The 23,166-nt window shown below is 38.4% G+C and overlaps 1 protein-coding gene and 1 long non-coding RNA gene across 11 annotated transcripts in view; one reads left to right on the top strand and one right to left on the bottom strand.

Annotated features, from left to right (window-relative positions):
* Positions 1–23,166, top strand: part of tcf7 (transcription factor 7) — a 63,315-nt gene that overhangs the window by 3,013 nt on the left and 37,136 nt on the right. For all 10 annotated transcript variants that reach the window (XM_028466744.1, XM_028466745.1, XM_028466747.1 and 7 more), the window contains one exon: positions 92–198. In XM_028466744.1, coding sequence (XP_028322545.1) covers positions 92–198 — 107 coding nt within the window. The remainder of the gene's footprint in view (positions 1–91; positions 199–23,166) is intronic.
* Positions 6–21,325, bottom strand: LOC114475704 (uncharacterized). The gene is made up of 3 exons (XR_003675501.1): positions 21,185–21,325; positions 19,166–19,173; positions 6–20 (listed from the first exon to the last, which is right to left on the bottom strand). It is a non-coding gene; the product is annotated as an uncharacterized LOC114475704 (long non-coding RNA).

Below are 23,166 nucleotides of genomic sequence, written 5' to 3'. Positions count from 1 at the left end.
TCCTAATACATCTTTGAGGACTTTAAATGAGTGTTGCAGTTTCTGTAAAGTGTCATTTTTGAATGTTCGTCCACTTTATGTCTCCTTTCAGTGTCAAAACAACAGGATGGAGGCATGTACAAATCATCAGCGTATCCAGGGTATCCCTTTCTGATGCTGCCAGACCCGTATCTACCAAACAGCTCAGTTTCTCCAACTGTAAGTTCACTCTTTTTAAACTGATTGTGCTTTTATCTGGTCACTGCTTTTCCTACCTCATGTTTTGTTGCGTCTGCAGTGAGAAACATGGACTTTATTTGGCATCATTCTGATAATAGGTATGGTAGTGGTTATAAGACTTTTATTACATAATGGAACTGTGCATAGCGTGTAGCTTTAGGTGTGGATATTAGTTTTTTTCATGGGCTCTATAATCTTGTGATATTTTGAATTCTCATTGGATGGTATTAATGCATTCACCTTCAAAACCAGCTGTTTTATGACTTTTTGGATCATTTGTTTTGAAGAAAGCTTGTTTTTCTTGGTGGTTGTTCTGGTTTTTCCATTACTTTTTTCTGTAAGCATGAAAAAGCGTTGTTGTTGTTTTTCAGAAAAAGCCAAAAAAGTTTTGTCACATCGCAGTAGATCGGTCATAAACTTCCTGTGGGTTCAGACTCCGGTTTAAAGTGTACAGTCGCAGCATTTCACTTATAATCCTGTTATTAATCATTGCTGTGATTAAAAGTCAATGCGAGAAATCAAAGCGCTGCAGCCTCATGAGAGGAAGAGGAGACGAAGCTTGTTTTTAGTTTGTTTACTCCGTCGCTGCACGCGTCATTCTGAACACATGACGTTTTACATTTGGAATGACAAGAGGCTTGTCACTGCCTTCAAACGATCAAACAAGCATCAGAAAGACTCACGAAGGAGTTCTAAGTGTGTATTATTGTTCGCACATGCCACAGCTTTGAGAAATAACCCTTAAAAAGTGCTCTAAGTCGCCCATACGTACCAATATCCGACTAATTGCACCAAACACGGGCTGTTGTGCCTCATTCATTTTTCACGTGCTGTATAATCCTGTTGCCTGAATTAACCCTGTGCTCTTGCAGGGGGTTAATTCCGCATAGATGGCTGTGTGTGAGATCACATGTGTTTGGGTCTGATTTAACTCAACAGAATCAGCAGTGAAGTTTTTTTTTGTCGAGATGATATTTTCCCTGAGAGTTCTTTTTAGATGCCATTACCTCCCTACAATAAACATCAATCACTAAATCGTTGTTTATCTAAAAATATTAAAAAAATTCAAACTTCTATCAATAGGCGTAAAAACCAGATTTTTTGTAAAAAGGGATCTAATAAATCTATTGAATGAATTCATGATACACTTTAACACTCTTAAAATAGCCTTTTGTACTTTGTAACTTTAAAATATGACTAAGTAACTCTACTTGTAAAGTTAAAAAGCAATTAAGTGTTTATTTTACTTATTAATAAATTAAAGATGAGGAGGAACGTGCATGTGTTGCAACCAAGAACAAAAAAAAAAACCCACATTTACGATAAACATTTGTGGCTGGAAAAATAGACCAGAATGAGTATCACCATCTTTTAAAATAAAGTAATGTCTTTGTTTAGCAATGCTATTTTTCTTACTTAGCTCTGAGTTCGGCCTCCAGCGACCACAGCAGACACTGAAAGCATAAAAGAGCCATTCTATTCCAGCCAGTATTCCTCATTAATCCTACTTGTTGATTGAAAATAGGACTGAATGAGAAGTGCACTTGTTTTTTTCCTCTACAACTTTATGCTTGTTGTACACCACAAGTGTGATGGCATTTCTGCTTTCAAAGCCCCATCTTCTGACGGCCCTGAAGTGGCATGCTTCTCGGAGTCGCATCAACAGAGAAAGATGGTGCAGTTTGTTATTGCTGCTGGTGAAGATAAAGAGCACTTTCTTTCTCTCTCTGTCTCCAAGACTCCACACAATGCTCACTTGTTGCCGCTTCCCTTGTAATTAGTCCGCTAGTTCTGAAGCGCTTGTAGCACATCGAGCCTCATCTACCTGCCTCTTGAAAGTGTTTGAGAGCAGTGGTTACAGAAGAGTTGGAGAAGGCGGGGGTAATGATTAGTGATGAGAGAGATGGATGAAAAACGACAGGTTTGGGTGAATACCAAGTGTTTAGTGTTGTCCCAGTGTCGTGGTGGTAATGAGGGACAAGGCCATGCTTTTTTTTAAATATCCTGTTTGAACAAATTCACCTTTGACTAAATGTTTGTGACCGTCCTGACTTATTAGCTTGAAAGACTTTTCACAGTTTTCTATGTCACCAAATCTTAAGATATTTTCGTGAATAATTTAAAGGGTACGTATTATGTCACCTTTTAAAACAGTTCCCTGTGGTCTAAATGACATCTGTGCTGGTGTTTGGTCAAAACACAACATTGATTAAGCAACAGAAGAGGTTTGATACCCTGTAAAAATGAGTTCTGTGAGAGTGCTCTGTTTTGGGGGGTGTGTCCCTAGATTTGCATAGACCTCCCCCTTCCCCGCCCCTTCCTTCACTTTGTGTAGAGTGCAGAGCTGAGGCAAAAGCCTCTCGCTGCAACAGCTGCAACTTTAAGCGGTTAACTTCTTGAATAAGCCTACATTCAGAGTAAACTCATCTGTTAATAACTCTGTAAGTTGATCATTTACACTGTAAAAGCAGCGCTGTTTATGATAAGTGCTGGGAGAAGTGATCAGCTCTCTCTCTCCCTCGTCACCCGGCTTCGCACACTCACTTTCTCCTCTGCTTTTCTAACTACAGGAACAGTGCATTTAAGGTAGTAATCATTTGTTTTGTTTTAACGCTACTTCGATTGTGTCACAAACACGTCAGATCAGCAATACTAGTGATAGATTAGGTTGGGGGTGGAGTCCGTGGGTGGAGTTACCAGCGGAGGGGAGTGTATTTTCTTCGCTTGTGACATCACAAACTATGAAATTTTGAAACGGAGAAATTTTCTCACCATTTACTGGTACTTTGTTGTGTTTACTACTGTGAAATATGCAAATATCATAATTTCTTACAACACTATCCAATGGTCCAGTTTACCTTTTATGTGAATCTACTGGGTAGGTTTACCACTCTTCGTAAAAGTGAAACTTACTTTCATGTCATTCATAAAATACTATAGAATATAGGATTAGAAATTTTCCCAAATTCGGTTTCAGGGTATTGGCTTTTCGTAGTTTGATGTAGTTTGATGTCCCAAAAATCAAAATGGCGCCAAGCAGCCTCACATGATTTTATAGCGGGATATTTCGGCCAGTATTTGACATCTCCCCCAAACACATGCTACACAAATATTAACCACTTGTTTAACAGAATTAAATGGTTGAAAACTAAGCATTTATATTCTCCCAATCCATTTATTTGAGGGTATATTCTGTCACTAATTCTGTGATTTCCATCTGATTTCTGTAATCACAGAAAATCAGAGGCTCTACAAGCCTCCCCCCATGCTCATCCACATGCACCAAAAGAATGAAGTAACTGGTTACAAATCTTAAATGGAAAAATTAACATCAATTTTAGTTCTTTTGTTTGTTTGTTTTTTGCTTAGGAAATAGCTTCATCATTTTCACGTGAACGAAATACACTAGGTGTATTGCATATATTCCATTATGCTTTTGTTTTTTTTTAAAATTCACAATTATAAATTAATAGCCTCAGATCAGAAAAAGGACTCAAGCACCACATTGGATGTATAATGCTACTGTGGAAGGAGAGGACCCCAGGTTGGGAACCACTTCTGTAGACTATGGATATGCCAGTATATAATGCGCGTCTTTCCTTGGAGGGTGCGAGATGTTAAGTCTGTGCATCATTGAACAATCATTGTGTTTCATCCCACAGCTGTTCCTCCTTTTAGAGATTAACATTTCATGTTCATGTTGTACTGAACAAAAAAAGATGAACAAAAGGACTGTTAAATTACACAGCATATTATTTGGGAATTACTCGTCCCATCGCTTGTAAAAAATCATCTTAATCTTTTTTGAGAAGTCGTTCTCTCACAGAACATGCACACTGGAGATGCTGGATGATTCCCTTCTCCCATTCAGCGATAATGCTCTTATCTTCATGGGACACTTCACTGTTGTTACATGAATGGAGTTCAGCCATCCTTTCAGTGGCCAAAGAAGGAGATTTGTGGGATTTGGAGATGTGAGTTGACTCCTCAGCCTGTTGTCTTTGGATAAAGCTTATTTGGAGAGTATAAGATGGTGCACATTTTGTTTGTGTGTGCATGTGTGTTGGGTTTTGGCATAGATTGACTGTGTATGTTTAACTGTGACTCTGTTTGCCAGAAATGTGTGTGCAGGGCTTTGGTTCATTAATGGAGTAACTGTGTTTTTTTTGCAGAAATCCTGCTTCAATTCTGACATCTATCTGCTCATTTCTTCCACATTTAAGCTTTATCTTTGGATGCAGTATTCAGAAAAGATTAACGTGGATCATTTGAGTAGTTTTGTCTATTGTTGCATCTCATGCCTTTGCCGTTAACTGATGTCTAATTTCAAAGACTTATTTAAAAGTACTGGCATAGGATTATGAAAATAAGTATTGAAGAACATATTTAAACTAAAGCTTCGAATTGTTCAACATTTCTACTTGTTTGATTGTCATCAAGATAAGATCAATATTTTGATTTTTAAATTTTTTTCTGGTTTTCTGTTTCAAACTGTCCTCATTTCTATTTTATAGTTTACCCATTTCTGTGTCATTTCTTTTCCATCAGCTTTTCCTAATTTGATGTGATTACTGGTAGTACTAAACATGTTTATTACCTATTGATTTTAATTTTACAGTTCTTTGATTCAGGTGTTCAAAGGAACTTCATGCTGAAATCACTCAAGATTACAAAGCATTCTTTAATCTTTCAAAAATGACAGTGTTACTTCTGAGGTGCTTCTAGCTGTTTCAAAACAAACTCAACAACTAACAAATATTATTATGTTTCTCTGTTCATTTTAAAGCAAGTTCTTGATACACACTGTGGCCAGCTTGCTCCGAGGCAGCTCAAACTAATATCCTGAAAGCAGTCAGCCTGCGCTCACAGTCAAAATCTCTGTGATGTGGAGACTGAGGTCAAAAAAGACGTCACTGAGCTCTGACAACAACATAGGCTCTTAGGTGCTTTCTGTACTGGTGCACGTGCTGCTCTAACCATTGGGATAACAACGACCATAACGTGCTATGGTGGGAATCATACAATTGGGTTTAGGTTGTTGCTTTGTTAGAGGGAATTTCCAGCAGTTTGGCCTTTTTGAAAATCGACAAGACATTGATGAGATGGTTTGTGTATTTTGGAAAGCGAGTCATTTGTTCAAAAATCTTAAAGTTCTGCTTTAGCTCTTCACGTCTGTTCTGTGTTCATTCCCCCATATGCTCCTTCATACAATCAGAGTAAGCTAACTTTGAAACATCTGGGTTTTTCCTACGACTGATGACTTGTTTGTTATTCCTAGACACAAACTAAACTCTTTAGACTCCAGTCCATAAACTGTTTTATTGCTCTCCCCCTCTTTCTTCTGTTCATCCAAAAATGAGCTGCTGTTGCTAACTGCTTCCCCTCCCCATCCCTTAATCTCCCTCACTGCTCCCAAAACGAGGTCGATCCTCCAAGATCAATGGGGCAACATGTGTGTGTGCAGGCCTCTAGGAACTTGCTACTTCCTTGTTTTTCATTGTATTGTGGTGTTAACAGGGGGTTGTACTCCCCTCCTCTCGTCCCTGGGTCAACAATGGCAGCAGCACTGACTGAGGCCACAATAATCCTCCTCTTTTCCTTACATGCATGTAGACCCAGGGGCTGGGATGAGTCGAGCTGGGGCCTTCATGCCTCAGATTTAAGGCGCACTCATACTGGCAATCTACGTTATCCTGGACACTTTTCTCAGCAGATAAACAGAAAGAGAAGAAGAGGGTCTCATCTATTTGTTAAAGCGAGAATTCTGCCTTCATCCCGTCACTCACAACTGTCCACAGTTACTGAGTATGTGAGGTGGTGTTTTACAGCTAATAGTGCTGCACGGCACGCATATAAAGATTTATTTGGAAGCAGAAGGAAACACGGTAGTCTTTCAGCGCAGTGCTTGCTAACTACATTTCTCGTTCAGCCAAATGGTAACATTCCAATTTTCTAATTAACTGAGGGCAGAGTCGTTTTAAGATATCCAAAGACGTGTGTTGGTTAAACAGCTTATCAGCTATACTTTACCCCTGTACAGCTTATGTTCACCAACCTTCTCAGTAGGGCTTGGATGACTTTGGACAGGGTCCTTGGGCGTCTCAAGGGAAGATAGCAAATGGCGATGCATGATAGCGATATAATTGTATATATATGCCGCGAAAAGGTACAAAAACCAAAATAAAGAGGAAAATTAATTGAAGCTAATGCAAAACTCTGCCCCTGAATCAACTGTACCATGTCACATCCAGTAGAACATGGCTGCTTCCCATTGGTTGTATTTCAAGGTATAGAATTTTTGAAAAAAGACTTTCAAGGCATGATCTTTACATCTTTTGTTTATGGATGTTGGAAGCATGAATAGCACAGGTACTAAAATGCTGCAAACTTTCACATAGCTCATTATTTCTACACTTATAATAAGACTGACGATAAAAACCTATAATAAGACTTTTCTGAGTCTTATCATACATAAATATTATATTTATTATACTGGTACTTATTGTGTTATCTTACTTTTCAAAGTGTTTTCCAAACTTTCACCGCTGAATCTCTTTTGGTGGAGATTTATGGATCCTCTGTTTACGAAAACTACAGGTTCACATTCAAATCAACTCTATGTGTATGTGTAGATTTGTTTGTCACACATTGCCCTTTTCAAGCAGTCTAAGAAAGATTGAAGACGCAGCCGCTCCAGGGACATCAAATACGAGGGAAAGATCAAACTAGACGTAGATGAGGACGAATAAACAGATTTTAAATGTGGGATGGTTAGAGAGGTAAATAAACCATTATGGAGGGAGGGACTGAGGAATAGTGGAGATTAAAATACAAATGACCTTAAGAGCATCCTCATCACCCTGCCAGCTTTGAAGTAACACCTGAAGAGAAAGTGTTCAGAGGACAATTTCAAGAGGCGGAAATGTTTAAAAGATTATCAAAAGAAGAAGAGAAAAAACCCCTTTGGATGGCCCCAAGGTGTTCATGCCTGTAATTATTCAATCATTTATCTCTTTCCGGTGCTGAGAGAAGACAGGATGGGGGAAATGGTAAAAAGAGCAAAAGACAGGTAGAGGCAAAGGAAGTGTGGCTTTCTTTGATTAGTCTCAACGGGGTCTTTCCACTTTTCTTACTGTTGGACGTATTCATAGAAACAGATGGTGTAGATTTCTATAAGTATGATCGAATAACAAGAAGAGCATGTTTTGATAGTTGGTGTTCTAAATGAAGACCACATTTCCCATGATTCCTCCCACACTTCCTGTCACCGATACCTCAAACACTTTGGGACTTTTCACCATCAACCAAACTAAATGAGTAAACCTCAGCACGGCTATACAGTTGAAGAAGCAGTTTGATAAATCACCTGTCAAAGAAAACAGCTTTTAAGTTTTTATTATGGGAAGTCGAGCGAGCTATCTGAGAATTTTTTTTAATTTTTCTATTTTGTGTTTATTTCATTCTTCTTTTCTTTCTAACTGTTGAGATGAGAGTAACACAGTGTGGAAAAAAGTCATATGGCTTTAAACGATCAAACAATGCTATTTAGGGCTGATAATAGTGAAGATTAGGTTTGAAGAATTTTGAGAAATCACTTCTCGCATGCCTTATTGTTGCCATGTATGATTGTTAAAGAAGCCTGTTGTTGTGTTTGTGCTTAAGAGAAATACTGAAATGTGAACATAGTTTTTTTTTTTCAAGAAATAACTGCCTCTTTGCGACCTAAAAAAGAGTGAATGCACTGTTTACATATGGATAAACACCCAATATTTGTTCTGAGCCATTAGTAAATGACTGTATCTTTCTTTATCCTCTCATTATTTCTGATCCATTGTCTTTCGTATGTTCTCATTTGGTATTTCTATCATGCTCGATTCTTTTCTCCTTATTGTCATATATATTCATATTGAGTTTTTTTTTCTTTATCATGATAGGTCTCGTTTATCTCATTCTCTCGTCTCGTGCTTTCACATTTTCCAAATTTACCTTGTTCCTGTATTTTAAAAAAAAAAAAAATTATTCTTTCTGTCTCTAGCCCAAAGATCTCTTCAAATTCTCTCTCATTCTGCCTAATACCACCTTTCTTATTTTGTCATTCTTTGTCTCAGTCTCTTTTAGTCTCTTCATCTGATCATATTTACTAGGGTATTTTCGATTACCGCCTGCATTCTCTTTTAGTTGTCTTCTCTCATTCTTTCTCGCCATTTTCTATCTTTCTTGACGTTTTCTATTATCTTTATCTCTCTTGGCAAGTTCTCTCATGATTCCTTTCATGATCTCAGCAGTTTTTCTGTATCTATCATTTTCTCTCCAGTCATTTATACAGTTACAATCACATTCACAAAACAATGAAATTAGGTGCAGCCTAAACTGTAGATCACAGTGAGCGTAACTTGGAACTCCAGGCCACACATGGTACTTCGTCTCTTTGATGGCACTTCTACTGTTTGCAAACACAAGTCGTTGTGAAACCATATGTGATCATACGTGACAACTTAGCATGCGCTCTCCTTCTTTCATCTGTCTGCTGGGAGGGCAGTTTACAACCAGCTTGTACCCAGTTGAGTTTATCTGAAGTGGGAGACACAAATGACATGTTGCGCTTAGTGCGAAGCTGTTAGACTGGTGGAGGTCGTTACACCGTTGTGATCGTGTACAGGATTAAACTGATATTAGTGGATGAACAATCCGAGGCTTGGGAAATTCTGCTTTTCAATCAACTTCTCCTTGTGACAACTGGTCTGAAACCTCCTACTTAAAAACTCAATCTATCAAAACCAAGTCTGAACTTTAGTCATGTTTTCTAGTTTCCAGTCACTGTGCTAACATCAAAAGTCCCTACTTTGACACATTTAACGAGTTGTCCTATCAAAAATGTTTCTAGACTTTTTCTACATAAGGCCACAGTAACATTGTGCTCACTGATATTTGAAGCACACATTACGGATTATTTATTTTATCAGGAGTGGGATTTGTAAAACATCTTTGACCTCCAACTGTGCGTATTAAAAGTAGGAAAAATGTACAAACATAAGGATTTGGATGAGTTTGATAACCACACAGTTACAGATAGTCTATATTATCGGTCAAAATCGTGATATCGGTTGACATCGATATCACGATTTCAAATGGCACTTTTTTTTCTTCTTGCAAATATGATCTTTATTTGGTAATATCGGCATATTAGACATTGGCAAAAAAGCTAATACGGAACATCCCTAGAAACATTCAAACTATATGTATTAGAAAAATAGTTGTAATTCAAAGTGCTATAAAGGCTAATGTAACCCACGTCCTAAATTAGTATATTTATAATTTTTAACTATATTATTAATTACAAGTGAATATATTATAGCATCTACTCTTAAGTTATTATTATTACTAGTGAACTGAACTAAACCCCATTGGTTGAACTCTTTAATGTCTATTTTTTGAGACTGGATTCTGATTAAATTTCATCATTTGTTTAATAAATCCATGGTACATTTTTTTCTATAACAACAAATTGTGTTGTCTGTTTTCTGCACATCATAGTAATATTTCCCAACACACACTTGAACCTAGACACTAAACTCTGTTAAGAATACCAAACAGTTAAACCTACATTTGGTTACACTAACAACAAAAACAGAACTATTATATCCTTTAATGGAAGCAATGAAATAAAACTTGTACAGTAGCTGGCAATATGCACCAATTGAAGTTGGTTGCAACACGCCAATAACCATGAAACAAGAAGAAGAATTATAATAATTGAGGAACAGAACTGAACCACCCCCTAACTCGACCCCGTACATTAATCTTTTACATGACCCTCCCATTCGTTCCATTGCTCCATCTTGTCCTACCACCCATCTTGACTAATAAATAATAACCCAGTGTAGTGTAGGTAATATTAGGCTGAGTAGAAAAGGGTCGGGAATTCCTAGTTCAGTCCATTATTCCTGTGTTAGACGATTGCGTAAGGTATAAGCTCACATTTCCGATTGACTTTCAATCAACAAAGTATCTCATCAAAAGATAGAAAATGTCTGGGAGTGACTAGTATAAGGCAACAGTTGGGGAAATGTCCGTATGGCTGAAGTATATAAGAAAATAGACATTACTGTATGTTCATTTAAGTTTGCGGTGTAAACGGTGCTAATCTGGTCCTACGAGTATTCCCTTCTCCACTAGACCTCATCCTCTGCTGCTGACCTTATCTTTCTTTTAATATACATCCTATTAAAATAGTGTACATAAAAATAGCCGACAAAATGAATCTCAAACCCCATCCTTCTCCGCCCCTCACCAAACCATGCCCGTGGTTCTGCCTAGACCAGCTGGAGCCTCCACAGCCGCATGAAGGAGCCCAGCACACATGGCTGTGATCACCAACACATGAGCACAAATCCGCCCTCATGACCCTCGTATGTTGTGGAGAGGAAGCAGCCGACACCTTCATATGCTGTTCATTTCCATACACAGACATCATAAAACTATCCCTCACACTATTGTACTTCCCATTAAAGGTTTCTATCTTCTTATTTCCTTCTTTCATCTTCTGAGACATTAATATTAGGCATGAACATAATGCAATGAAGGCTGAAACACAGTGTGTGTGAGCATTAAACGTTTTTCTTCTTAGTTCTCCATTGACCAAGTTTACCATTAAGTTACAGCATTATGAACATTTGCATACATGTGCAGAAGAGTGGTTTCCCCAGGGGAACAAATGGAAACATTTCAGAAGCTCAGATTTCAGGCTTGATTTTTTAAAGTATATTCAATCCACTAAATATGAACAAATCTGCCCTTTATGAGCATGTGTTTCCATGTATGAGCAATCAAATATACCGTGCAACATTTTGTCCTCTTTGTACTCACCTCTTGACACTGATTTGATGTTTAAATGATATATTGTTTAGGACACTTTGATCAGTTTGGCTGCATTTGTTGAGAAAGACAGACGCTGTCATTCTGTAAAAAAATAAATAAATCATTCAACACTTTTTTCCCATAAAACTACAAGATAAAGACGAAAAAAGGCTTTGAGGTGAGATGAAAAGTCTGAGGTCTGACACCTAGTCAGGGGGGGGGAATTTAAGACGTCTTGTCATTTAATGTTCATTAATAAATGATATCTGAGTGAACTTTAACTTCCAGCTCTAATAAAATGCTGTCTATATTACAAAAGCTTGAGTCAGGTAACATAGTGATGCATTGTTTTGGTTTTGTCTGATTATCAGTATTTGATGTATGATATTTGAGCGTGTTCTGGAGTTACTTAAGTCTTGACGGAGAAGAAGAACTTACCTGTCGGTCACATACTATACATAGCGGAGGTAGATAATCCCATCAATAAACGCCATCTCCAAGGACTGTGGAGATCATCCATATGGGGTGGTGTGGATGTAATGCAGCGTTCAACGGGGTCCGCTTTGAGTTCATGCAATTAACAGTAAGACTCCAGGTCAGTCCTCATAATGGACAGCTCGTATCAGCGGCATGTGATGGTTGCCACTTTGGATCTGCTGTCACACACATCTTTAGATGTGTTTTCTTCTCAGAATCACTAGAATGTGATACTTGCTGTCCTTAATAGCATTGTATCCCCCTCTGGCTCTAAAATATAACCTTTGAACTCATTTCATCATTTCAACAGATAAACATATAACTTCTGATACACAGTCAACCTACAGACATGGTTTGTTTACCTGCAGCTGATAACACAGAGTCTATGAGGTTAGGTTATATCTGGCTAACAATGGTTTGCTCCTCATTAATTTTGCCTGAAGGTATACATTTTATTCAGGAAACAACGTCTAGGATCATTGTTAATGTGTTTTTTACATTGGATTTACATAAAACATGATTGATGTTAAAATGACTTAAACAGGCACCCTTTGAATTATTTTGAATCTGAAATTTTAAGTGCTGGAAAGGTTATTGTGGTCTGATAGAAGTCTGTATTTGTCAATAGATCTTGTTCTAAGCCCATATTATAGCTATAGATGAAAATGCCAATAAAATGTCTAATCTATTTTCTGAATATTTTGCTTCTAACTATCAAAGTTAGTCACATCCACACACACTTCCTCTAACCCCTGTGACATAGAGAAGTCCAGTGTGAGCAATTGGAGGACTGTAATGGGGATACCCCCATGATGTCAGCTTTCTACTAGTTTATTTAATGTGATTGTCTTAAAGCAGCTCACTGCAAGGAATGTTTGAACCTCAGCTTCAGTGGAATGTCTGAATTTTATGATTGTAATATGCAATATGACAATACATTCTACAAAAAGTTTTGAGACATTATAGTTGATGACATGATAACATTAGACGTAGAAGCAGTTCATAGTGAAGCCTGTATGAACTTGAATCCATCCAACTCTGGTTTTTAGGCCAAAAAAGGAGGAATTCCCATTTCAACAAGTTTCCTTCAAAAGAAGCACTACCATGCGTCAAATTGATTTCCTATCTTTGTTTTTCCCTTTGCTGAAGATGGAAAGATATCCCTACCAGCCCATATTTTGTAGTCATGGGAACGTAAAGGGGAAACATCAGGGCTTTTACAGATGCCACACACACACACAGACCCACATAACAGATGAATGATAAAAGTAAATTCTGATTACTTGATTTTTATTTATGGCGTAAAGACGATGCGTCATAGTTTAGCAAGTCCAAAAAGTGGCTTTGAGGGGAGAAAAGAAGCCAATTTGGGACGTAACGCTAAAGAAATGAGGATAGAACACGAACCATCATGTTTAATAACAACAAAGTTGATGTCACTGACGGCTCAGTGTGTGTCAGGAAGTAGTAGAGTTTAATAGCATTCGTGTTCCCATTGTGTGAAGACTGTTGTGGTAGATCAGCCCAAGAAAAACTAGAGCAACAATGATGTGCACAGCACTGTGGTTGAACTGCGTAAGCGTGTATGTGTGCGACAGTGTAGGTGTAGCACACAGTACAGGACATGTATGAAGGGAAACACTGTAGTGTATACGCACTGCACCGGGGATAGATGAAAGACAAGTGGTGGGTGGGTGGGTCGGAAGCAAAACAACAAAAGAAACAGAGTTTGAATGAACGCACCAGGTCTATTTGAAGCAGGAGAAACACTGATGGAGGAAAACGAGTGGAGAGAAAGTGAGAGATTCTGATGGAGCGAGAGAGAATATACCTGCATGTAGTGGAAAGAAGTCAGCAGTAGACAATGAGAGGACGTAACCGCTGTGCACACCTGGTAGAGCCAAACCACAGGCCCAATGTCGACACACACTCTGACACCTTTAACCGTTTCACCACCTCACTCAAACAATCTAAGAACATCCAGTGGTGGCAAATAAGAGTAAACATTCAATGTAAACATTAAAAACAAATATTTTACAGTTCTATTGTAGTATGTGTCACTTAGCTTAGTCAGACTCAGTGTCTTCTTTGGTACAAAGTTTTTACATCTCTGCTTTGCTGAAATGGCTTATCCCCGAACTATGATTTTTGTTTTAGCACTGAATACTTTTGACGAACGAAATTCACTTTCTGTACAAATTTACTCCCAAATCAAACCAAAAACTGTTTTTAGTCAGATTAACCTCCATGTAACATATTCCCACAGAGACCTGTGTGCATTAATCTCATTATATAAATAGAGATCACTGATGTTTGTTGAAGCTAATAATTAATAAATAGTTAATAAAGCTAAAACACTTTCAGTCTCTGACCGAGCACCAAACTCTAATTGCTCCGCGATGCTAGACAGATAATAGAGGAGAAATTGTCAAAAAATTCACCAAAAATGTTCACTCACAATAAACCCAACCTGGCAACACAGCTTCCACAGCGGTTGACCTTCCTCTATCCACTCCATGTTTGTTACTTTTCTCTCTCATAATCTCGTCTTTTTTTTCTCCTTAGTGTTATTATAGTTAGTCCCAAAATTACGATAGTGTAAATGTAATAAGTAGAAGTAATAAGTCTTTCCCAAAAGAAATACTAATTTAAAGTAAAGAAATTGATTTTAGAAAAATACTCAAGGTGCAGGAATAAAGTGTTTTATTTACTTGTCATCTGGAAACTGAGTTCCCATTCACAACAGAAATCCACCTTTAAAATAAACCAGGCAAATGCTTTTCTGGCACATGTCAACATTAATGCATTTTGACCCTGAAATTGAAAATGTATTTTATTCAATTTATCCAGACATCCATTTTATTACAAAGATGATACTTTGTGAGGACTCTATGTAAGATGCTGTTTGGTGGCCCCCAGTTTGCCTAAAGGTTTCCTCATGTCACACATTCATTTCATTTCACTCAACTTTCATTAAGCAAACACCAATGCTGGCTTCATAAGCTTACAAAGTAAATTTCATACAAGGTTAGCTCAACTTTTCCTCCTCTTCAGTGTTATTTGTTTTGTAATGTTTTCCTTATTTTACTTCTAATCATATAAGAGAAAGACAGGGACATTTCATTCTCTTTAAATGACGCCAATGAGTCAGCTTTAAGGGCCCCATGAGCATAGTGGCACATTGGGCCCTTTGCAAATGCATTAGCCGCCTATAGCCAGAAACAGGACCAACTGATTTAAAAAAAAGAAAAAGAAAATATTTATTTATTTAAATTATTTTTTTAAAATCCAATAAAAATGGAAAGAAACTGGAGACTCCTAAATGTACCAGTTTTGCATGGGTACATCATCAGTGCACAAACCCTTGACCTTTAAGCGTAAGACAGCATTTCAAGGGTGTTTGAAGAATTTTAATGTTTGTGGTAATCAAATGTCATGTCTCTGTAAATATCTCTTTTCCTTTTGATATTATTTTTTTTAATACAAAATACTGGTTGAAATCAGGCAAACACCTATTTTGGGCATCTGTTTTTCATGCGTGTATTTAAGAAATTTACGGTAATGTGTTATGTGCTTGGTTTTACATTGTATTGTTTTACTGTATTGCGTACTATGTAAGGCACTTTGGTTTCTATTTTCTTTGTAATCAAATTGGAGTGGAATTTCTAACAAAGACTCGGCTTTAAATGCCTTCAGCAAATCTTTTTCAGTTAGTTCAGTATTAGTGTGAAAATAATGTGTTTCAAGAATTAGAATAATGTGCATAATCAATAATTACTTAAATTATGCTCGTTTCTAAAACAAGCATAATTTATAGCCCTTTTTTGTATGTTTTCATTCCATAATGTTAAGGTATTCCCTCTGCTTCCTTCTGCTTTTGGTGCCGCGTGTGTGCGTTTGTACATTTGCACTTGTGCACACCTGCCTGTATTTTTTTTTAAGGTTTAACCTGTTGTGGTTCACCATGGAAAATAAAGCCTCAAGTCTCAATGTAACACACACACACACACACACACACACCACCCCCGCCCCATGCATTGTTAGTGGAAAATTTTTAAGTTTTAGCTTGCTTAAACTGCATTTGCAGAGGAGACGACACAGTCTGCAGAGGTTTCCATGCAGTCCTCCAATGACAACACTTCTTTTCGCGAGATTAATTGTTTTTAAAAAGAATGCGTGTTCATTTGTCCATTTCTTACTTAGTCTCCGTGGGAGACACAAATTTAAAGTAAATCACATCCGACATTAGTGTCATAGGGCATCCCAAAGCAATGTGATGCAACCGATCGTCTTTGGAGAAAATAAACGTTTCCCAGCTACACTAAAGAACAGCAACATCCAGTTGCACAACATGTGATTATCTGTAAACACACAGGATCAGGACTAAATGCCTCATTAAGAAAAAAAACCTTGGAGCTCAAAAGCACAAGTGCTTAAAAGAGGGTTCGTAATACTTGTGATTTTTCTCATGTGTTGACCTTTTTGCTTATCGTTCATTAGTATTCATTGTTATAAGGACAACCAGGTACGCTTGTGGATACATTCGCGATATGACAATTAACTGAACAATGCTTCAACAGTGAGCAGCCGACCCTCTTCTATCCAATTGGTTTGCACATCTACTTCAGTTTGTATTTTGTACTCAACTCTTACTGCAGAGTTTGTGTGTAGCAGTGGTTCCCAACCTTTTATATGCCACGGACTACTTTGTTTTCCATGGACTAGGGCAGTGTTTCTCAAATCTGGGTACGAGGTACGTGATGGCACTACAGGGGGTACTTAGAGAGAGAGCGAGAGAGAGAGAGAGAGAGAGAGAGCGAGAGAGAGAGAGAGGAAAATTAACAAATAAAGTGTCAGTCTTGGTCCTACCCTAGGCATGAGATGACCAAAAATTATGAATAAAGTATAGAAATAAATGTATTCTGGAGCCACCAAATCAGGGTTTTTCAACCTTGGTGTCACCTGAAATTTCTGAAAAATTAAAATAGATTTTTAAAAACAACACAATCTTAAACAACCGTATTTCTATACTTTCAGTCTCTCGTGTGTACTTAATACAGTATGTTCTCCCCAAATATGAAAGTCGGGTTGATTCAAGCCTTCCAATGGAAAATTAAATGTAAGCAGGTTAAAGGTCTTGCCCCAAGGATTGAAACTGAGCAGGTTTTTTAAGAGATAAAAAGATCATAGCCGTGTGAATTCACCTCTATCTCCTATTGTCTACCAGTGAACGGTATTGTGAAACAAAGTTGAACCCAGAGCATGTTATACTTCATTACTGCAGGCTCAGGCAACACCAGGGCTGCTGATGGTTAGCTTCTTGGCTCGAGTCGAGAGTAGAGAAACACGGGAACAATTATGACTTAAAAGAAGCTGAGCCAAGCAGCTGCTGGTAGTTCCCTGAATATACAGTTGGTGTGTGTCTTTGTGCAAGTGTGTGTTTATGTGGGTTTAAAGGGCAAACAAAAGAAGCAAAGCACTTATACGCAGCCACAGGTTTACATTTCATATTCCAACTAAACAATTCATCTGGCCACAGACGCAAACATCAGACGTTTGTATGGAGAGGATGGATGTGTCTGATGGAAGGATGATGGGAATGTTGGATGAAAGACAACAATAAGAAGGGAAACAAGATAAGTGACTATTGATGAGTGATTGTATCAGAATTCTTTCTGATATAATCAGAAACTAATAATATTTGGTTTAAACCAAGAGCAAATGCTCACAGGCTTGTTTATTCAGTTGTACTGCAGCTGGCAAAATGAGGCCGGTGTTTTTCTATTCAACACTGCTAATGCAAATTATCACCTTCTTTTTGCATTTAAGTTGATTTAAAATATTATTGTAAGTTTAATATTTTTGTATTTCCATTTTATAATCATTGTTTTAAATTATCTTAGATGAGGTTGCTATGTTTGGAGGAGTAATAGGAGAAATCTCACACATAGTTAAGGGTAACATGGTAAATAATATGTATATGATTAGCATATGAGAGTGAGCTTAGATGAAGGTGATATATTGAATTAAATGTCCTGTGTGGGTAATATGTAGCTGACTTTGGGTCCAGCAGGGGACTGAGGATGGAAATTAGCTTTGGCTTCATTCCTGCATATTCACAGGTACATGTTTTCTTAACATTTTCTTGTTTTTAATATGCATTGTCCCTTGAACAAATATATCAGATCAATTAAGGCCCCGCCTGGTGCTTAAACCCACAACCTTCTAATTGTGAGCGAGGCGATCAAAGACTCAAGCATGATCTTACTTTAACTATCAGTATGATTAACATGCTGAAATATTAAAAGAGTGGAGAAAAAAAGGATCAAACCTTGACTTGGCCCAGTAACTTTTTCAAAAATTACATCTATTTTAGTTTGATTAAGGTGCTCAAATGAGAATAAAGTCATACAGTGCAGTTCTTTTAGACTGCTTGCCTCAGCCTTGTAGAATAAAGGTGCTTTGTTTAGTTTTTTTCCCTCTGTCTTTATGTATATGAATAGATCAGGCCGTCATTTTGGGCCTTCAACCCTGAGCTGCTGTTATTTTTCTTCCACCACAGCTGCCGAGGAAGTCTTAAAGAAAACTTACAAGCTCCTGAGGTGGAAAGTTGGAGCATCCGACACAAAATTACCCACAACCCCACTCTCTGCACCATGCCAAATAGAAAGAGTTTATCTGAGGATTTACACTATAAGGTGTGCAGTCTGAACCCTTAGAGGAGTAACAAGAGAAATAAACTTCTGCGGAGCAGGGCATCCCGCCTGTAGCTGTTTTAAAGGGACGCCCTCGAGGGGAGCCAAGAACTTTATTTTGGGGGGTGATAATTGCATGCTGCGAGTAAGCCACTATGTCATTTGTACTGATGATCGATGCAAGGCTACAAGGCCTGTTAGCGTACGAGACGGCTTGTTATAAAGTGACACACATGCAAAAGGGAGAAGGCAGTTCTTCTACACTTACTGTACACTATACACATGCATTCATAACACAGAATAGAAATCATAGAGCATTAGAGCAGGCTGGTGGTGACTACACATGTTGTCTCTGTGATGCAGCTCCACACTAAGGCCCCCTGGGCTTGGGCATGCAGCTCTGCGGGAAAACGCACCACTGCTCGCTTCTGCAGGATTTAGAAAAAGATCCACATGTGGTCAGCTGGCTAATTGCACCCTTGCTGCACACACATTCACAGATGTCTCCTACTGAGTAGCGTTTGTCCTTTCTTTGTCCATTCAGTCCTCTGATCATTAAAACAGAAGGGTCAAAGAGTGTTTCTGATCCACTTTAAGGAGGTTTTGTCTTTGAAGAAGTTCTATTGATGAATTTTTGGAAATGATGACAGGAAATATGTTAAAAATGTATATTTCTCTCGTAAAATTTTAAATTGCAGTGTATTAACTTTATATATTTATGTCGGGAAGATTTTAAACAATAAATAAGGAGAAGCTGCAATCACATTACTGAAGTTTATAGGCTTAATAAATCAGGATGTTGCAAAAACAACTTATTCTTTAAATACCATAAGTTTGTGTCTTTTTTAAATAATAGTTGAGGTTCTGTTACTCAATTCAAACCTTCAGAACTTTAATAACTTAGCCTGACTTGTCACAAATCAACCTTATGTGCCAGTGGATGAGCGCTCTAACACAAAGCTGGCTCTGAGCCCCCCAGGTTAGGGCGGACTGGCTGCAGCACCACTTTGAGTTCCTGGAGATAAAAGCAAGCTGTGCAACATCAAATCAATAGACCCATCAATGGTAACATCTGAAGATTAAAGAGAAACTCTCACTAGAAGCAGTGAGTGAAGGGAGGGTGTTAATATAGTACAAGGCTGGACCAATGGAAAGAGATTTAATTGATGTGCAGAGAGGAAAAAGGATGAAAAGGTGGAGGCTGATGTTGCCATGACAAGGTTTCTTTTATAATCTGTTATTTATTTATTTGATATTTATCCATTAGTAGGTGTCTATTTGTCAATGTGTTTATCGTGGCAAAGATCTGGGTTTGTTTATCTGTTCTTTGGGCACATGCAGCACAGTGTCTGCCTGTAAATTGGGATGTTTTTCTAGCTCTCTCCGCAAACACATTTCTGTTTGTCTCCAGCTCGTTCTTGTAGTTTTTAGTTGTTCTTTGGTCTTTTTTGCTCTCATTATCTTGTCTGCTCTTTAGATACTGTTTGATCTATTCAAAAGTGTTCGCTAAACCCATACTACCCCGAGACTTTTACAGAAACACGGACATTAGTTCTGTCAATGTGTATGATGTGTTTTCATTACCATCAAGACCACCAGTGCAGACTTGGATGGACACACTTGCCTATCAGTATGAGTAGTTTGAGTTACTGCAGCACTTCTTCTCCAAAACCTTTGATTCTTAAAGAATATTTAAGCTTTGAAAACACATCTGAGCTGTACTGCAGAAAAGATAAAAATTTAAATTAAAAAGATGTGTTTAATGCGAGCATGTGTCTTTTGATGTTCTCCTATTAGAAATGAATGAGTAAATGTTTGCAGAAAAAGTAATATTATTCAAAAAGTTCAACATTTATCTTCATGCAGCCTATCCACATTTTGCAGTTTGAATGGTTTTAATCAGTTCAGATTCAGATGAAGATAGAAAAGAAAAGAAAAAAAAAGTGAAAAAGCCTGACAGTATTCTCAAAATGTATAATAAAACCTTCATCTTTCCGTTGCTCCGCTAATTTTGTTGTCGTCTGTTACGTATGCTGACTAAGAATAAGAAGAGAGTTGTAGTGAGTGTGCTTCTATGACTTTGATTAGTGATGTTCCAAACTCCTGGTCAGATCTCACTCCATCAGTTCGTCTTAACGTGAAGACTTTTCATTGAACCTGTCACAAGCATTGGCAGATTTTACATTCCATCTTCCATTAAATAGAAACCCATCTAAATGAGAGCAGCATGTGGGGGGGAGGATGTTAAAAAGCCTTTCAATAATTCTCTTTCATAGCGCGTAGACCACAAGACGAGGCCTGAGCCCAGCGAGGCCGTGTGGTTGTGGGCCGGGTTTGTACGCGCTCCGTCTGAAGCCACATCAGAGCCCTAATCCATGTGTAATGTGATCTGGACGGGCAGAGGACAGTTCCCCCTGGAGTCAGAAGAACCGCCGCTGAGGTGCGGCGCAGGGACGGGCGCTTAGTGATGTAAGGCGGCACCCGGTGACAAACAATTATGGCTGCAGGGATGGTGACTGGGTAATGGGATCCTTTCAGATGCGTGTGCTTAGCATTATGGTTTTCATTACTACGGCCTAGCTTTCTTCTTACTGGTCTTTTCATTGATGTCTCATGATGTCAAGTTGTCTTCTTTTAGCATTCCTTTGTGCTTGAATGGATTTTGTATTGCTTCATGCCCTTAACGGAAACTCAAGAGCTAACAAACCAATGTTCCTTTACAGTAGGGGTCACCAACGCGGTGCCCGCTGGCGCCAGGTAGCCTGCATGGACTATGTGAGGTGCCCTCAGGATCTTTAGTCACCAACGACCTCCATCAAAAATGTAATTTATTTTCCAGGATTCAAACTCACAAAGATAAATACATATGACAAATGTGGTTAGTACTTTGTAAAGTTAAATACTGCTAATATAGTTTTAGTATAAATAAACAATACTGGCCTAGTGGTTAAGGACGCTGGCCTTGTAATCAGAAGGTTCCCGGTTCAAGCCTTACCTGGGCTATCACTGTGGGATGTTGAGCAAGTCCCTTAAACCCGAACAGCTCCCCAGGCGCCGCAAAAATGGCTGCCAACTGTTCCCCAAGGAATGGTTTGTGAGTTTCTCCATTGTGAGATAATAAAGTATACAAAATCCAAAAAACAATCAAAAAATCGGCACACAAAATGTGAAATAAACCCATCCAGCCCTTTGTTTGTGGTCTGTGCAAGAGACAACACAGAAAAGTGCTCAGTTTCAAATTTCCTCAGTTTGTGACATCACAAGTTAAATCGGGAAAGAAATTTCCCTCCCCTCCACTGGTACCTCCACCCATGGACTTTACCTGATCTTTTCTTCTCCGGCCATACGTTACTGTCAGTTATCACAGACAGTGTCCTTTGAGTTCACCCAGAATCTAGGCTTATTCAAGAAGTTAACTGTTTTAATTTTGTCCCGGTAAGTGTAGTAAAGCCGCTGCAGCCATCTCACTGTAGCGGGAGGGAAGAGCTGCTGCCTCGGCTCTACAGACAGTGAAGGACGGGTGAGTTGTTGCTTGAAAAGGTAAAACTTTTCAACTTAGAGCGACTAGGTTGAGCAGGTCCTAGTCGTCGGAATCACGCAAGTCGGGTCGCTTGAAGTCGCGTCATTTACATTGATTTTTTAATGTAATCAAGTCACTTCAGTTGCGTTCGGTGTGTGTCATCCCACGGAAGAGAGGGGCGGTGGGAGGGGGAGGTCTTTGAAACTCCAGGGACACCCCCCTCAAAACGTAGGGCTCTGAAAGAGCTGAATTATACAAACCTCACCTGTTGCTTATTCATGTTATGTTTTGACTAAACCCCAGCACAGATACTGTATGTAATTTAGACCACAGGGAACTGTTTTAAAAGGTGAAATATTTATGTATAATATGTCCCAATGAAACATTGTGACAAATGTTTTGAAGTGTTGCCGATGTGGTATATGGTCAGTGGTATGTTATATACACCGGTAATATGATATACATATAAAAAATGTTTTTTAAAACGCAAGGTGGATTTTGAACCAATTGCATACATTTGTAGAAATAAAGTGTTTCATGTTTAAATTTAAACATTTCCCTTTTTAAGATACTGCAAGTCTTCCTTATTTTCTTACCCTCTTATTAAAGTGAAACTGTGAAAAGGTAGTATTTAAGGAGTGCTTTTCTTCAGACTATACGCTACCTATGAAATAGCTGACAGTTTCAGAAAGGTTGGTGGCCCCTGCTCTACAGTCATACAAGTGGAGGTAAGCTATGTCTGTAGCCACAGTCTGACTAAAGCTTGGGATCCTACAGTCACATTTATAGAGGGCCATGACGTAGAAGTGTCTTCACACAATGACGATGGTTTCTGGGATGTTGAGGTATGCGTGTGTGCGTGACTGTGTGTGATCTGCCTGTGGTCCAAGATGTCACCACACACCACTCTAACTGGATGTTTAGATTGCACTGGAAAAAGTTAAAAAAAAAAAATTACCTTAATGGAAACTTTGCATCACTGGATTCATTTTTTTTAAACATTTTCATTAGATCAGTTTCCCTTTTCTGCTCTTCATCCTGTCTTTGAATCATGTTTGTCCTTTCGTCTGCATCCCTTGCTATTGTCTTTCATCTCGAGCTCTATTTCATTTTGCGGTCGCTCTGCTTACTCAAAGCCTTGAACAAACAAACAACAGTGGGTGGCTTCGCTCTCCTGTCTACAATTTAAACAAGTACAAATGCAGCGAGGATCCTCGCTACGCACACAAATTGCATCTTGCAACATCGTGGTGATCACTAAAGTTGCACGACACGGAACATCTCAGCATTTAACACAGAGATTAAGGGGGTCATTTGTAGCTTTTCTGCCAAAGTTTGAAAATAATTTCAATAGCGAGAGGCTGGAATCGTGGAACAAGTACGACATTATGTTGTCAA

The sequence above is a fragment of the Gouania willdenowi genome, chromosome 14, assembly GCF_900634775.1.
Source record: "Gouania willdenowi chromosome 14, fGouWil2.1, whole genome shotgun sequence".
NCBI lineage: Eukaryota > Metazoa > Chordata > Actinopteri > Blenniiformes > Gobiesocidae > Gouania > Gouania willdenowi.
This window is presented reverse-complemented; position numbering and strand designations above follow the sequence as displayed.